This window comes from Amblyomma maculatum, chromosome 6 (assembly GCF_055883805.1).
Source record: "Amblyomma maculatum isolate TAMU_Amacu chromosome 6, ASM5588380v1, whole genome shotgun sequence".
Taxonomy (NCBI): domain Eukaryota; kingdom Metazoa; phylum Arthropoda; class Arachnida; order Ixodida; family Ixodidae; genus Amblyomma; species Amblyomma maculatum.
Window position 1 is genome coordinate 147,833,306 of NC_139349.1, and position 15,668 is coordinate 147,848,973.

General features: G+C 43.4%; 1 protein-coding gene across 1 annotated transcript in view; it reads left to right on the top strand.

Annotated features, from left to right (window-relative positions):
• Positions 1-14,730, top strand: part of LOC146186980 (uncharacterized) — a 114,109-nt gene extending 99,379 nt beyond the window's left edge. Inside the window, exons 2-5 of the mRNA XM_084607534.1 lie at positions 7,168-7,203; positions 9,634-9,815; positions 12,943-13,102; positions 14,526-14,730. Of these exons, the coding sequence (XP_084463660.1) occupies positions 9,663-9,815; positions 12,943-13,102; positions 14,526-14,668 (456 nt within the window). The 5' untranslated portion in view covers positions 7,168-7,203; positions 9,634-9,662 and the 3' untranslated portion in view covers positions 14,669-14,730. The remainder of the gene's footprint in view (positions 1-7,167; positions 7,204-9,633; positions 9,816-12,942; positions 13,103-14,525) is intronic.
• The last annotated feature ends 938 nt before the right edge of the window (positions 14,731-15,668 follow it).

Sequence of the window (15,668 nt, forward strand, 5' to 3'; positions counted from 1 at the left end):
TCGGGCTATGAAAGTGCAGACCCAAAGCTAACGCTCTGCTCTGGCTTCACCACCGACGACCAAACCTGGCGGTGTTACTCATCTTCAATGAAAGTCTCTACAAGAGCAGCTACAGCTGGAGTCACATGTTCACGTAGAGTCTCAACTACTTTGGCGGCAGTCTTCATGCGTCGGCGCTGGAGAAGGCGTCTTTGCAGTCTCTTGTGGCGGTCACGGAGATGTCGAAGCTTTGCTCTGAACTTGTGCAGTGGCCGCGTTACATTTGTGGTGCTTGTGAAAGATCCTGCCAGGTAAGGAATAAGGAGCAGAACAATTAGCAGCTACCAGAGTGAGTATATGTGCATATGTTACAGAGCCAAGAAATGAATGTCAGTGTGAAAATGCCGCCATTTTTGCAACACCAACCTTCACAAGGAAACGATGTACCGCTGTTCGAAGTTTCTGGTGGCGATGCATCACTGCCATTTTCTCCAGCCGTGTTGGCCTGTGCAGGCGACATGGTGGTCCGAGCATACGTGTGATCCGCTGCGACACCAAAAGTGATGCACGAAAAAGTACAGCTATAGCACAGTGCCGAAAGCGCAGGCAGAAACCAAACAATGCACTAAACATTTACCTAAGCCCCTAAAGCAAAATCAACACTTACAATGAAGTTCTACCAAGGCATTGCCATAGATCCGCACTTGACTCGGCGAAGACCTCTGGCTGCTGGCATCTGCAAAGCACACAGTCAACACACTGCAGCTTATTTAGGCACCATCCCTTCTTGCACTGTTCTAAATAGAGTGGAAATAACTCTGTGATGGGTTGCAGCAATTGGGAACGCTGGCTGTGCATGCATTGCTTTGCAACTGCTTAACTGAGCATGGCACCTATTAAACAAAGACTAATTCTATCTGTAATATCGCAATTTCCCAGATAGGTAACCACAATGATTTCAAACATTCCCACCTGACCTTTCACTGTGATGCAGCAACGAAGTTCCACTTAGACTGGACTGTGAATCATCCATGTGGTAGCTGCGTTCATTCGAGGCACCTGAAATGGCATTTACAAGAAGGAATACAACGCATCAGAGTCTTGGAGGCTATTATTTTGCGAACAACTGTAACTTCCATTGCACGCGGTAAAGATACGGCACCATATGTAGAGGAAAAATGCTTTTTGGTGGAGTTAACTGCTGCTTAGCGCTCGATTCCTTACGCTATATATTACAATGAAATGGGAACGTATAGACTGTGCTTTCATTTATAATTTGTTATGGACAATCTCTGCTTTACGAGTGCACAATATGCTTCTCACAGAAGCTGCGACAACTTAAATGAAGTCGTGTGCATCATATCACTTGCCCGTTTACTTACGTAGGCTAACATTGAATCCATGCTATAAGCTTAAATAAGATGACTTCACGGAGAGATTGCGCCACCAAGCCGTCGCCGTCGGTTCAGGTCCCCATCGCCGTACAGGGCCCGCTTTGCGTCGCCAGGCCGTAACTACGGTGAGAGTGTGCGCGCAAGGTCCTCAAGCCCACGCAGGGGAATTTAAATAGATCAACCTTTGGAGGTGAGGTTGATCACGGCGAAAACAGGAAGATCCACCATCGCCGATGATGAGCGACGACGACGCAGCCATTAAATCGCCGATCCAGAAGACGACAACATCGACGAGATCATGACCAGACTTCAAGTTGACATCGCCGCCCAGCGACATTACGACGGTGTGCCCAGTCCGCCACCTCCAGCACAAGACGAAGCAGAGATCGAACACCGAAGCCAACGTGCAATACTAGGACGTGAACAAGCGACCTAGGACAATTGAACTACGAGGTCGTTCCCGACGGCGCTGCAGCATCGCAGCGGCGCGGAGTGCATCCAGAAATTGTGCATGTTGTACGGCTTGCCATATTATGCGCGCTAAAGACTATTCATATTTGCTTTGCAATGTTTATGGTAATTCATGTCGGTTTATTTTGAAACAGCGAGGTGATGGTTTTTAAGGGGGGGGGGGGGGTAATGCCGCGAACTGGTGGAGGCGCTGGCATGCGGCCTTATTTCGGCTGTCATTATGGGCACTGAATTAATGGCCACATGGCAGATTAAACCATAAAATCAACCATTAACCCAAGTACAGTGTGAATACATAGGAGAAGAAGCAGATTCACATTTGAAGCCGATTTAAATTAACCTTGTTCCTTGTCAGTCAATAAAGTGGACCGTGTGCTGACACACTGGTCCACTTTAGTAGTGAGCAGGGCCTCAGTGATGACCCTTTAAACTTCAGTCTGAGCCCGTGCTTTGATTATCATTTTTACAAACAGTGGGTAAGACTGTTTAGGTTGCTTTGCATGCTACCCAGATAGCTGCCGGCTTTGTTATGTACAAGCCATTAGCACTCAAGAAGTCTGGATTGCAGCGAGATGCCATAAATCACACAAGTACAACATTAAGTGAAAGGATCGATGTCTCTAACAAGGCAGTGGTTTTTCTTTGACATAGTCAGCAGGGTACAAATCCTAGCAGTTTGCAAGGGGCTGAAAACCATTCGCAACACTATGCTTTGTAACGTTCTTTAAGTTGTGAGACAACTCATGGATGTATGCTAGTACAGCCGGAGGTCTCCTTTGGATCGCCTTTGCTTGTTGCCACCTTTCCCGTTGACCTTCTGCAGCACCATCTTTAAGGCACTGCACAGCAGTTCTGAATGGCAACCTGCACTGTGAAAGTGTTGAGCCTGTGTTTCAATGCTACTCCGCATGGAGAGCAGATAACTTTTGGTCAGTGCAGCTTAGATAACTGATGACACAATGTCACACTTGATCAGTTTCGAGTGGACACTATCAAAGAGAAGCAGGCATTTCTTGAAATAACAATGGTACATTCAACATGGGTGATCAGATTCAAAACTGGTTAAAAACTCAAGAAACTACACAGAATTGCTAGTCGGCGGTTCCCACATCAAGTTAAGCCCTCCGGATTGGCATTTAGGAGCGAGAAGCTCAGAATTAACTCTGTCAATGGATTCATGAGAGTGACTATTAGGACAGCATAGAAATCTTCCACATACCTATGGGCAGAACTTCAATTCCCCAGAAGTCTCGCATATAAGTTTGTTCATAGAAGCCAGGCAGATGTCACACAGAACTGGGGCAATTGATGACCCTATGCAAATTCCATTCTTTTGCACTTAATATCAGTCATTGAAATGAATAACCGTCGACTCTAAATACTTGAAATCCAGGAGTCAAAACTGATCGCTGGTAATACAGCAGCTGTTCCGGAAACGCAGTTCTCCTGAGTGAAGTATCGCCTCTGACAAAGCCAAGGAAATACCACTGCCTTGTTAGACACATCAATCATTTCACTGAATGTGGTACTTGTGTGATTTATGAAGTCCTGCCATGCGTACATTGGCCAAACTGGCAGATACTTCAATGACAGACTGCTTGACCACCAACAGTTTGTATCTAACAAAACCGGCTGCCATATGGATAACTTGCAAAGCAACCAAAACGTCGTGTGAGCCGCTGTCAGTAAATTATATATGAAAACAAGCATGGGTGCAGACTGAAGTCTAAAGGGTCATCACAAAGACCCTGCTGACTACTAAAGCTGGAGACCTGTGTGTCAGCACCCCTTCTCGTTTACCGACTGACAAGAAACGAGGTTTCTCTAAAGTGGTTTAAATGGGGTCCTACTTCTGCTTAGATGTAATAACGCTGCTTTTGGGTAATCATTGATTTTATGGTTTAAATCTGCCACGTGGCATTTGATCCAGTGCCCGTATACCTGACTTGGCTTTTGCTCCGAATTGTTTTCTTTTGTTTGGTAATATTGCTGCTGACCATTCCTTTTGACATTGCTTTTGCTTCGATGTTAATGGATCTGCTTTCATTGCTGTTTGGCTTTTGTTTAGTTTTTGTTGCCTTTTTTTATTATTTGCATTCTTCGATTAATTGGATTCGGTTAGTATGGCTGTGCAGCAACTTAAAATTTCGCAGATAAGTTTTTTAGGGCAATGGAAGGATGGGGTTTTGGTACATAAATTTTGTTGCTCTTTGCCTCTTGATGCCACGTTGATTGTGAATTGTATTTAAATGCTGCTCCCTGCTTTCTGTAAAATGTTGGTAGTTCAGTACCAGTGCTGTTGTGTTGTGTTAGTCCTTGTCTTTTTGTACTGCCTCTTATAATTATTACAATGTGGGAACACAGAAAGACTGCTGGTCTACTTCGCATCATTTAGTGAAGTAAATATGCATGTCTTGAAAGGCTTGGGAAAATTTTGGCATGCTTTTTATGCTCAATGTGGTGCTGCAGAATCACAACTGTATCTCTAGGTGCACTCTCCAGCACTCCCCCTGCCACTGCTCTGCACACTCACCACTTAAGGAGGAGTGATCTCCATCTTGCTCTTTAGTGATCGTCTCAAGGCAGTTGTATCAAGTAGTCACATTTTCATATTGGGCACGAGTGCCACCACTGGAGCGAATGGCGCTAGTGTCGACCTAGGGGAGCTACTGCTGCTGAAGTAGCTCCCCTTTTACTGCTGCTGAAGTGGATGCTCGATTGAATTTGTGCATTTTAAAAGCTAATAGTCACATTTATTTCTGTAGTTTGAGTTGATATAGAGTGCCAGCCTTGCACTTCTTGATCTTGCATCGTTACTGAGGCGGCTGAATTTTATTTAAGCTGTTGCAACGGTCCGTTACTGCTCTGTACCCGGACGTAAGCTAGGGAAGTCGTCACAAGTTTCCATTACGACAGAACCTTCCTCAAATTTTGCAAAATTTGAATGGACAAAGAAGCGAGTGATCATTATCATGATGTGCTCAGCAGACATTTCAGTGAGCGAGATTTCGTCCGTACACTTGGTGCCAAATGTTAGGTGAACGGCAGAAGAAACGGCGCGCTCGTTTTAATTGGTGCTTATCACTTGGAAGCTAACGATACTTCTGCTGGAAGGATGGAAAAGATACTGGCTTCTTCATGAAGCAGTACCCTCCCAAAGAAAGGAGCGATCATGCGAAGGCCAGAAGGTCTCAAATTATTCTAAATGAACACTTTGACACGGAAGTTTCACTGAAGTGAACTAGGAGAATCTGCCGCCTCGGGCAGCGGATGCATGGTGAAGTTGTCTCAGACATCGTGTTCAGTACTGTAGTAATTTCAAATGACAGATCCGTGAATACACGAAAGATAGAGCGTCGCATGCACGTTGTGATGTGCTGATCGAAATATGCGTAAAAAAGGGGGAAAACAAATATCCACTCTAACCTAGAGTGTCAATGAAGATAGTTCATGCGCAAGAATTCACTGCGTGGAACGCACGTCTTCACACTTGCTAAAAGGTTAATCCAATATTATGCCCACAGTCAAACTTGTTTGCTCTATTGCGTTCAAGGGCGTAGACGAACGGTGCTGCTTCCGCCAGCGCTATGCAAATGTGCTCAGCATCTGTCAGGCTCCTGACAGCCCTCTGCTCTTGCAGATAACTGCCATTACCTCTGCACTGATTGCTTACATCTGACTGGTTGTGTGGTGGTTTCAGTTTTTTTTTTCATAACGGCAGAATAGCTGCAGCCGGTGCGCGTCGTAGTAGCAGTAAAGCTCGCCAACTTTGATAACTCTGATTCGGAGATGTGCTTTTCTGCTGAATTAGTGGTTATCATACCTCATAATAAGCTTATGGAGGCCCAGACCGAGGTGTATATTAAATAAATAAATGAATGTAATGCTAGTGCGCAACCGAACTGCCTAGGAAAGCATCCTACAGCAGCAGTTCAACGTGCGTTATCCCACTTCGTCATGCGGGCGCTTCCCAGAGGTGGCGTCACGGTATGTCCTCGCGCCCAATACTGCTTCATAGTCTTGTTATGAGAAAGGGACTGAGAGCACTACTTGACTGAATAGAGTGTTGGCTTCAGCATCATCAGTAGTACTTGCCTCTTTGTATAAATAAGCATTGGCAAGGTGGTACAGTAGGGTTACTTGCCCTCCAAGCCACACCAGCCGAAGGAGAACAAGAATGTTTTTTAAATAGGCTTTTTGAGATAAGAGGATAGTTTCTGCGGCCTAGTTAAGCATGTCAGTGTTGGTGCACATCAGAAATTAGGTGGATACTGTTAATTAGTAAGTTGGTTTATGCCTTTCTGATAATCAGTTTACAGTTAGCCACCTTGTATTTGTAGCCCTCTCTTAGTAGTAGCTATATCAGTTTAAAGAATAATTAAAGCCTGATTACCTTTCGTGTTGTGCCTTAAAAAACCTTATTTACCTCATAGCAAAAGACACATGCGGCATACTTTCGTAAGAAAGCAGCACACTAAGCCTCATCCTAGCTGCACTGTTGTGCACACCACTACTTGGTGCTCCAGCCTACATGAGAGAGAATCCACATCACACTTGCATTGTGGAGGGACAGCTCTCATGGTGTCATTCAGAGCATAGCTTTTTCTAGAGTGGGCCTGTTCTGTGCAAGAGCTAAATTTTGTTGATCCACAGCATCGAGGGTAATCAGGTTTACTAATTGCAGCTATGATCCTGCACTGCAACTAGATGTCTAAATAAGAGACATCAGAAATGAGTCAACCCGCTTAGTATAACATTACCCACCTGTTTCCTGATGTTTGCAAAATTGGGGCAAATGTATGCACAAGTTTTTTTCCTAATTCAAAAATGCTATTTCAAAGGTGAGAGTCTTATCTTTTGCATTGGACACGAAGTGTCCGCAGTGAGTACCAGTAAAGTTCTACCGTGTCTTGCTGGTCACTACAGCAAATATGGCACCAGCCATTGTCAAACCACTGAAACTGTGAGTGGGATGACAGCTTGCACATGACCTATTTCAACAGGCAGAGGAGAAAGAGTGGGGGGGGGGGGGGGGCATCACACTACTGCTTGCATGGTGGCACATACTATTGGAGAAGGAAGCATGGGAATCAGGCATAGAAGTACTATTGCATTGCCAATCAAACTTCTGCCTTTATACACATAGGTGGCCTAAGTGTGTCTGTTGAATATTTTTAAAATTCTGCTTCATCTTTGCTGAAACACCTATTATATATATTTCTTCAATATTGCTTGCTTTCAAAAAGTGACAGGGGCAGGGCAGTTAGACATCGTTGGTAACCTGAATGATTGTTACACATTTACTATTGAATTAATTTTTCAGATCGGCAAGACATTGACATTTCGCGCTCGCAGCAACGTGAGTAGACCACTTGAATTTCGTATAATGCTGGTTTTATATTCAGGTGGAATTCACAATTGTTGTGGCTGCTGTGAATCACCCTTAGTCATGATATTGCAGTTCCAGAAAATAGTTTCAAAAACTGTGAATATGGGGGAATTTTGCAGTCTTGCAAATTTAATATCATATACGGATTTTTAAATTAATGACTTGAAACCTCCATCCCTAGGATTTATTGTACATTGTGCAAATGCTCAAAACATTTGTTAGATGCATTGAGCTTATTCACTTACAGTCTTTAAACCCATTGCATGGTCTCAGTAATGTAATACCATTATTTTATGAGGTGAGGCTCCAAGTCCATGATGCCTGGGGCTTTGTTGCAAAATAAGCCTAAACGCATGCGACACTACAAGTGGAAGTAGTGACCCCACTTATCACTGTACAGTCCCACTTCTTTCTTAATTTTAACACTACAGTGTCAATATTGTAATGCAACAAATTTCTATAATTGGCCTTTGTGAGTATTTGAGTGAAATTTAGAAGCTTTGCATAGACTATCTTTTGCAAATAATTTTAAAAATCACTCTCTGCAACAGCTCGAAGCCAATGCGGGCAACAGCTAGGTCAACATACATTTGTAGTAGCAATCTTTCAATAGATGTCAACTAGCCTTTTCAGGTGCACCTTCTCACTGGGTGTCCCAAGCGACACAGGAAGTACGAGATGTAGTGGAGTGCCGTAGCAACCTATTTTCTTCTCGTCCAACCTTGATATAACGAACCTCAATGTAACGTAATTCGCGATGTAATAATTTTATAAATTTTCCAATCTCTGCCGCATTAAAATCCTGTATTTTTTTCGAGATTTAAACGAAATAATTTTCTGCCGCACTTTCAATTTAACGATGTCGCCGCCGCGCATTGCAGCCACCTTAATTGACAATCGGATAAGAACAAACTTTAGCCGAGATATCGCGTTTTGCATTTGCCCGGCATCCACGTCAGTTTGAGGGGAGGGTTAAATACGCAAGAAGTAGATTTTTTTTTTACGACAGTCGTCCATCCTTCCACCTATCAGACATCAAATCGCGGTCTGTCGCGATCATCTTCTTTTAGCATCCCGCGCTTCAAAAATCGCTGCAACTACGCCAAGTCCCCCCCCCCCCCCCCCCCCCCCCCTTTTCACTCCACCACTGGAGATATAACGCACACCGTGAAGTTGTCGCTGCGCGGAATCTAAAAAAAAAACTGGATTGGGCGCGCAGGTGCACAATGAAGGGAAGCATAACGACTGGCGTTCTTTTTTTTAAGTTGTCAGGGCGAAAATGGGAGGCAAGTTCATTATGCGGGTAAATAGGTACGTTGGTACATGAGGCCGGAACAAAAAATTGCCGCGCAAAGGTTGCCGCGCTGGCATGGGCGCTGCACTCGCTCTTTGCTCACATTAAGAAAAATGACGTGTTCGCGTCTGTTTGCTATCGCCCATTGTCCTCTTGATATACAGAACAAGCGTTATTATTGCTAGAATTTCTTGCTTATTGCCTGAATTCGTTATTGGCAAGTTCCCATCTACTAGCAGTGTTCTACTAACCTGTTACTTTATTTGGGTGGCTAGAACAAGGGAGCCTCAACGTAAAGAAACTCGTGATTGAACGAAATTTTCAGCTGCAGGTAGAACGTCATATATCGAGGTTCTACATTCGCATGCAGGCAAGGTCCGAGTTGAGAGGGTAAGAGTGAGAGCATCATTTCTATCACTCATATCTTCTGTGATGGGAGTGTCAGCTAGTTTAAGAACTGTTGCATTGTTTGTTTGTGCACATTTTATTAGAAGATACCTTATCATGGTGTCCTTACTGGTCTTTTGTCACAGAAAATCTGGCAGTATCAGTGTTTTCCACGAGGCAAAAAAATCCCTCTGAAACAGGGTATAATATAATTTGATCAGGTCAAAAATATTTGACTTGGTGCCATATTTGTGTTTAGTTGCTGCCATCAAGGAAAAGAAATTGAGCTAAAATATTTCAACTAATTTTGACAAGGGATGAGAATTGAACCCTGGCCATTTTCTTGAGATAGTCATGCTACCCGCAGGTAGCAAAGCATTTTTTTTTCAGCATGACAACACGTTTACATGCATGCGTTTACATGCATCCAGCTTAAAGTAATGAAGCTTTGCGGCCTGTAATATATATAGACAGCTCTTTACAGACAACAAAGCTTCATTGCTTTAAGCTGGATACAAATGGATGTAATAAATGCATGGCCTGAATGAGAAACAACAGTAACAGTCCGGTCGTTGGAACAAAGTTAACAAAAGCTTGCTTCTCTGTTGCGTAACCAGCTTTAGATTTAAACCAAAGTATGATACCTTTAGACTTACCAGTGCACTGAAAAAGATGCATGTTGTTGTTCTGTAATCATGGATTTTGAATATTTATTTCAGGGATCAACACACGCCTCGTTAAGCTCCTGATGGAGATTAGAGCCGACATAAAAGAGTTGAAGGGCAATCATGCCGCTACACTTCAGGACTGCCTCAAAGATGAGCTGGCCCCCCTGCATTCCATGGAAGAGCTGGAAAACCTGGAGGACAGCCTCGAGGATGACAGCAAAAAAGTTTTCATGGTAATCCAAGCTTTGGACTGCTTGTGCCATGTAGCACAAGCGATGTTTCTTCCCTTGCAAGTTTTTCTATTCTCTTTTGTAAACATTGCATGGTTGTGAAATCAGCAATGATCATTACCTGCTGCTTCCTCGGTTCGTCTGTTAATTTAATATTTTTGGGTTACATGGAGCTTGCTGCAAGTAGTGCAGTGCAGTAGTGGGTACAGACTTATGTTTAGAATTTAAAAGCAGGCAGCATGCAGAGGTGGAAATTGATAAGATGAACGACACCGTCGCCACCTCATTTAGAGTTATGTTTGGCTTCTCTTTTTCTTTTATTTGTACTCTGTCTTTCTTTATTATAAGTATTTTAATAAATATGTTTCAGTGTACAGTAAAAGATTATTTTTTGAACCTAACAGAACTGGAAAAAAATATGAATTATCGAATGGCCTTAACATGCTGACAGAACCGCTTGTGTTGCAGTACATTTATATGAAAACAAATTAGGCTATGATCATCTGCCTGTTGAAAAAGAACACCATACCAATGACTATTTCTTGCATTCTAATCAATGATGTATTACTTGCACACCGTCGGGAGCACCAAAGCAGAGTAAGAGGAGGAAAGGCAGGGAGAGAGGGAGCAGAACTGCTTGAGATGTTAAGGCACTCCCTAGTATCCTTCGTGTTGCAATGCAGTAGTGGTGAGTCTCCTCACAAGCAGCTTGAACAGTACTTGACGAGTGCACATTTTTGGAGCAGTGGAAGATGATGAAACAACTGCAGCTGGTTTTCTGCCTGATATGGAGCCAGTAGCCACCATCATCGTCGGTAGTGCAAATGGCACAAAGCTCCTAAAAGCGAAATTGAAACTAAAGTAGTCGGCCTGTTATCGGAGATGAGGCCATTTGTGTGTCATTATGCTTTTCATTGGCATGCATGTAAGAGGTGTGTCTTCAACTTAGCAACGCGCAGTTCAGGTTTGCAGAATGCTATTTTGACTTGCTTATCATGCTAATCATACCTGCTAATCATGCTAATCTATCATGCTATCATGCTAATCAACTTTACTAAACTTTAAAACTTAAAGCTATAAAATGTTTAAAGTTGTTGTATGGCTTAAGCTTTATTTTCAGAGCTATCTGAGACAAGGGGAAGAGTGTAGAGGGTGCCCTACTGCAAAAATATGCAAAATGTATGTTCTGCCATGTATGCCATGTAAATAGAAAGAAAAGGTGCACCATCTTCCACACTTCTGGGTCGGCATCTAAATAGCAAAGTAAGGGAAGGATGGAGGGTGTGAGTGAAAGAAGAGGTGCCGTAATGGAAGGCTACGAAATAATTTCGTCCACCTGGGCATCTTTAACATGCACTGACATCGCACAGCACATGGACACCTTTCCGTTTCGCCTCCAATGAAATGCAAAGGCATCGTGTGCTGTGCTGAGAGACATCAAGGCAAGGAACGAGGCTATGCTAGAAAGGTTACTAAACACCTGAGCGGCGAAAAGCTAGATTGATGGCTTGCCACGGGGGGCTTACTATTCGTGAAAGCATGTCAAGACAAAAGCGGCTTTGAAAAACCCACTATGTATAACAAAAGTTTTATTCTAGCAAAACGGACATTTGAGAGAGTTGGTATATTTTCTAAAACTTTACCAGCATTGCTAAATGGTTTCTTCCTTCTCTACTTTGTCTCGTGTCGCAGCGCTGGTAAACTTGTCAAAGTTTTACTCGTTTTAATGAGGTTTATGTAAGGTTAAATGTCCTCCATTTTTTCAGGTAGCGTGCAGGTATGTGAAGTCACTGCAGTGGTAAAAGCGAAATGGAGTGCATGATAAATGCAGTTGTATTGCATTCTTTTATCACTTTCTGGAGTAAATAGCTTGGGCTATATTCTTTACAATCCGTACTGTGTTTTTAGCTTAGTTTATCAGTGTTTTAGTTGCACGCGCTGTTTGCTTGCTTGAAATGCTTGAAATCATCCTTGCTGTTTTGATACAGTGAATAAATATTTGGTGTCAATGATTCAAAAGGGCACGTTTTAAAAAGCTAAAAGGCCATGCAGCATCTCACACTGAACCGCTATCACTCATAGCTTTAGCATGTTTTGATCAGTTGGACATCGGAATTGTCTTCTTTTTTGCATTACATTACTTTAAAGAGTCCTTTCGGGGTATTACATAAGGGTTAGATTAACAAATAAGTGAGATTTTTAATGTTTGAATATGTGAAGTTAGAGTTGTCGCAAACATTCATGGGCATGTCATGACAGCAATGACGTGGGGAAGGTCATCCCTGGAAGTCTATGGCTGTTCGGGGAAAAAAATGAGCACGCAAATATGGCAGTTATACACATTGGTCGTGCATTATAAAAGAATGCGCGGTGCGGTGGGATATGCATGATGATGGAGTTATGTGAGGGGGAGGATTGAGCGAACTACGACATAGCTTATGAAACAGGCAAAGGCTAGCACTGCAATGACGGGCATTAAGGCTCATCAGACTGGATGGATTAAAGTTTTAATGCGGTTACGCTGGTATTAAATGAGTAATGAGAGTAACCTGATCAGCGATTTATATGCAAGTTACTTTATGTGCTGTGGTGCATGCCTTAAATGACGTTTTAGAAAACCAAGAGACTTGTTAGCAGATGATATCACGATTAGAGATATGAGCGTGCCAGGTAAGATCACTGCTTAAGGTTACGTCAAGGTATTTATAGGATTGCACGTGGAAGCAATGACAGTGTTGTTAAATACGAGGGGTGTTGGCAACGGAGAAAGGAGACCTGTTTGCATTTGTTAGTGTTTAGCTTCATGAGCCACTGGTCGCGCCATTGCAGAATGCAGTTAAGGTCATTTTGGAGAGCTGATATGTTAGTCATTGTGCTGCAATGAAATGAACACAGGTGCGTCACTGCATTTATTTTGGTTTCACATGTTTCTTTTATTTCATCATGTGCTGAAATCGCTGTTCATTTTACAAAAATTGGTCGTAAACAATTCCAGGGTGTTGAGCATAGACAAAGTTCTGATTGTTGAGCCTTGTACATAATAAACATGACATGTCTATGTGCTTATAAAAAGCTCTGTCATAATTTTTTCCTATCAAAGTCTTATCATTTGTGCCATATTGGTTTTCAGATCAAGCGGCTCGCATTGATTGGGGGCCAAAATGCTGATGAGGCCACACGCCTGATTCTAAAAACATTAATAAAAACTGCGGTTGTCTTGGCTTTTACCCTTAAAGGGCGGGGGCACAGGCGTGCCTTCAAGCAGCTGAGGCTGTATCGAGTGATCGTAGGTGAGTTTCTACATGCCATTTGTTTGGCCTTGTTTACACCTTGTGATGTTTCGGTTCCCTTGTTCTCTTTTAGCATTGCTTTAACCGGTTGTCCGATTAAGTTTTGTATTTACATTTAAGTGCTTAAAAGTTTTCAGAATTGTCTGAGTTGATATTAAAGTGTGTTCTAGCATGTAGTTTCCAAATGACATTTTCACTTCCCATGAAGCAGTTGTGAGATGGGACAGTGGAAATAATGTATGGATGTCTTGCTGGTGCAAGTTAACTGAAGCTAGCTGCCTTGTATTTTAAAAGCTCAAAATTTTCTAACTGCAATGCCATTTGCTTTTTTTTGCCTACATTACTATTTCTGACCTAAAAATGTGGAGTATTCAAGTGTAAATGTCACTGCAATTCATGGTCAATATTTGGTGCGTGATTACTACACTTAAGACATGCTCACACTAAAGTTATTTCTGTTGGCAGACTAAGTAAATCCATTTGTGTGCTCTCCTTGAGCTTGTTCCACTCCAGTGATGGTTGTAGCATGCTGATTGTCAGCATATGGTGGCGATGGCACCCCATCTTCATGATCAAAGCAGCCTGGCAGTAGACAGTTGCCAAGACAGCAATGCTTTGCTGTCCCCATCAGCCTATAATCTTTGCTGTTTTCACTTTGCCCCACCCGCAACTTCACACCGTGCTACTAATATGGCTCCCATAGTGTTTATTTTGATCTCTGCTTGGTGCTTTTTTTGGTTGCTTGTTCAGATATTCTCTGAAATTTGTCAAGGGAGGACTTAAAGTGATTGCACACCATCAAGCACCCACTACATTGATGGGTTTTCTCCATAATATGTTGATGTCAATGACTGCACCAGGTGCTACTCTTTATTATCAGCACTATAGAAACAGATACTGCAGTTTACATAGCAATAAATGCAATCTGAGCTCTCCTTATGTCATAAACTTTTAAGGCGAAATCCTTTAATGGCTTATTGTTGTCAGCAAAAAATGTCACGCTTTTGTGGCGGCTCTGATACTTAAAAAATAAATTAATAAAGCTTGTCTCCCACCGGGGATTCAAACCTCCATCCCTTGGATCCCCAGCCCAGCGCTTTACTACTGCACCATGCCCCAGATCGGAAAGCACTATTTTTTTCTGACATAGTATTTATTACACGTGGTTATGTAGTCTATTTGCAAAGCACTCAGCCGTTGCTGAGCTGCACAACAGAAACCACAACTATAAGGCTGACAAAGATACACAGCTCAAGTATAAACAAAGTACTAGTAGCGTGCTGGCATATATTTTCACCCAATTTTTGTCTACTTTTAAGATGAATCTTTGCATACTGATTGTGGTTTTGCTTCAGTCTTCACTTTGTTGTTACAAAGTTTACCTACATAGCTGTAAGCTCAATTACCAATTGTCTAATTGCAGCTGCTGTCCAACGGAGAGTGCCTGACGCCGATGTCGCCAGGATAAACTCTCGCATTGCAAACTTTTTATGTGGTGCGAGAGATCGGGATGGGGGCCGGAAGGCCAGGATGAACCTCGGGCAAGCCTTGCAGCAAGCTCGCTAAAATCCAAGGCTCCGTGACTTGGATACACAATAAAGCTGCCTTTATTGCAATTTGAAAAGTGTAATAAACCTGCTTAGTATTCAATATTGTTGATTTTCTATAATTTCAACTGATTATGCAGAATAATGTGAGTGCAGCCAGGGCTATGCAGGGCTGCCAATGTGGGCTACCTGCATGTCTGTAGCCCATTATGGGCAATATTGTGCTGCCCTTTTTGGCCCAGACTGGGCTGTATTAGGGCAACCAAAATGGGCCCAAGCTGGGCTCTATCAAGGCAACCAAGAAGGGCTTCCCACTAGGGCCCAGCCAGAGTTCCACCAGGGCATTGAAAATGGGCTATCCACTTGGGCCCAGTCAGGGTACTACCAGGGCATTGAAAACGGGCTGCCCACTTGGGCCCTACCAGGGCTTCATCAGGTAATTAAAAATGTATGCCCACTCTGGCCCAAACAGGGCTCCACCAGGGCATCGAAATTGGGCTGCCCACTCAGGCTCAAAAAGGGCTGCACCAAGGCACCGAAAAGGAGCAGCCCACAAGGGTGAGAAGTGGGCTCTATTAGGTAAGCCTAACTTCTGTCAGTTGATGGGTTGCCCAAGCTGGGTCTTCTCTGGCCCCTTTAAGGCCGCTGTACGGTTGCTTTTTAGACCCGCTCCGCACGTGTGCGGGCGCACGTTTTCTGTCCGCTTGCAGACGTGGTGCGGAAGGGGTGTTGTACGATCGTTTTGCTGACTGCCGTTCAGCCGGACGGTTCCAGTGTCTCGATTGGCGCGCCCGGGCATCGCCTTCGGTCCAATAGCATGCTCCCTCAAATGACATTCAAAGCTGGCGCGCAACCCGTGTTGCGGGGTGCTATCGATTTCGGTACCTCGGCGCTATTCGCTTGCCTCAGGATCACCATGGCATGCTTTTTTCTGTGATCATGGGCTCTCGTCAGCTGCCAAATGAGTGCCGCTTCACTACAGTTCTTGAGTGCTTACATGGCCACCACTGTAAATTTGA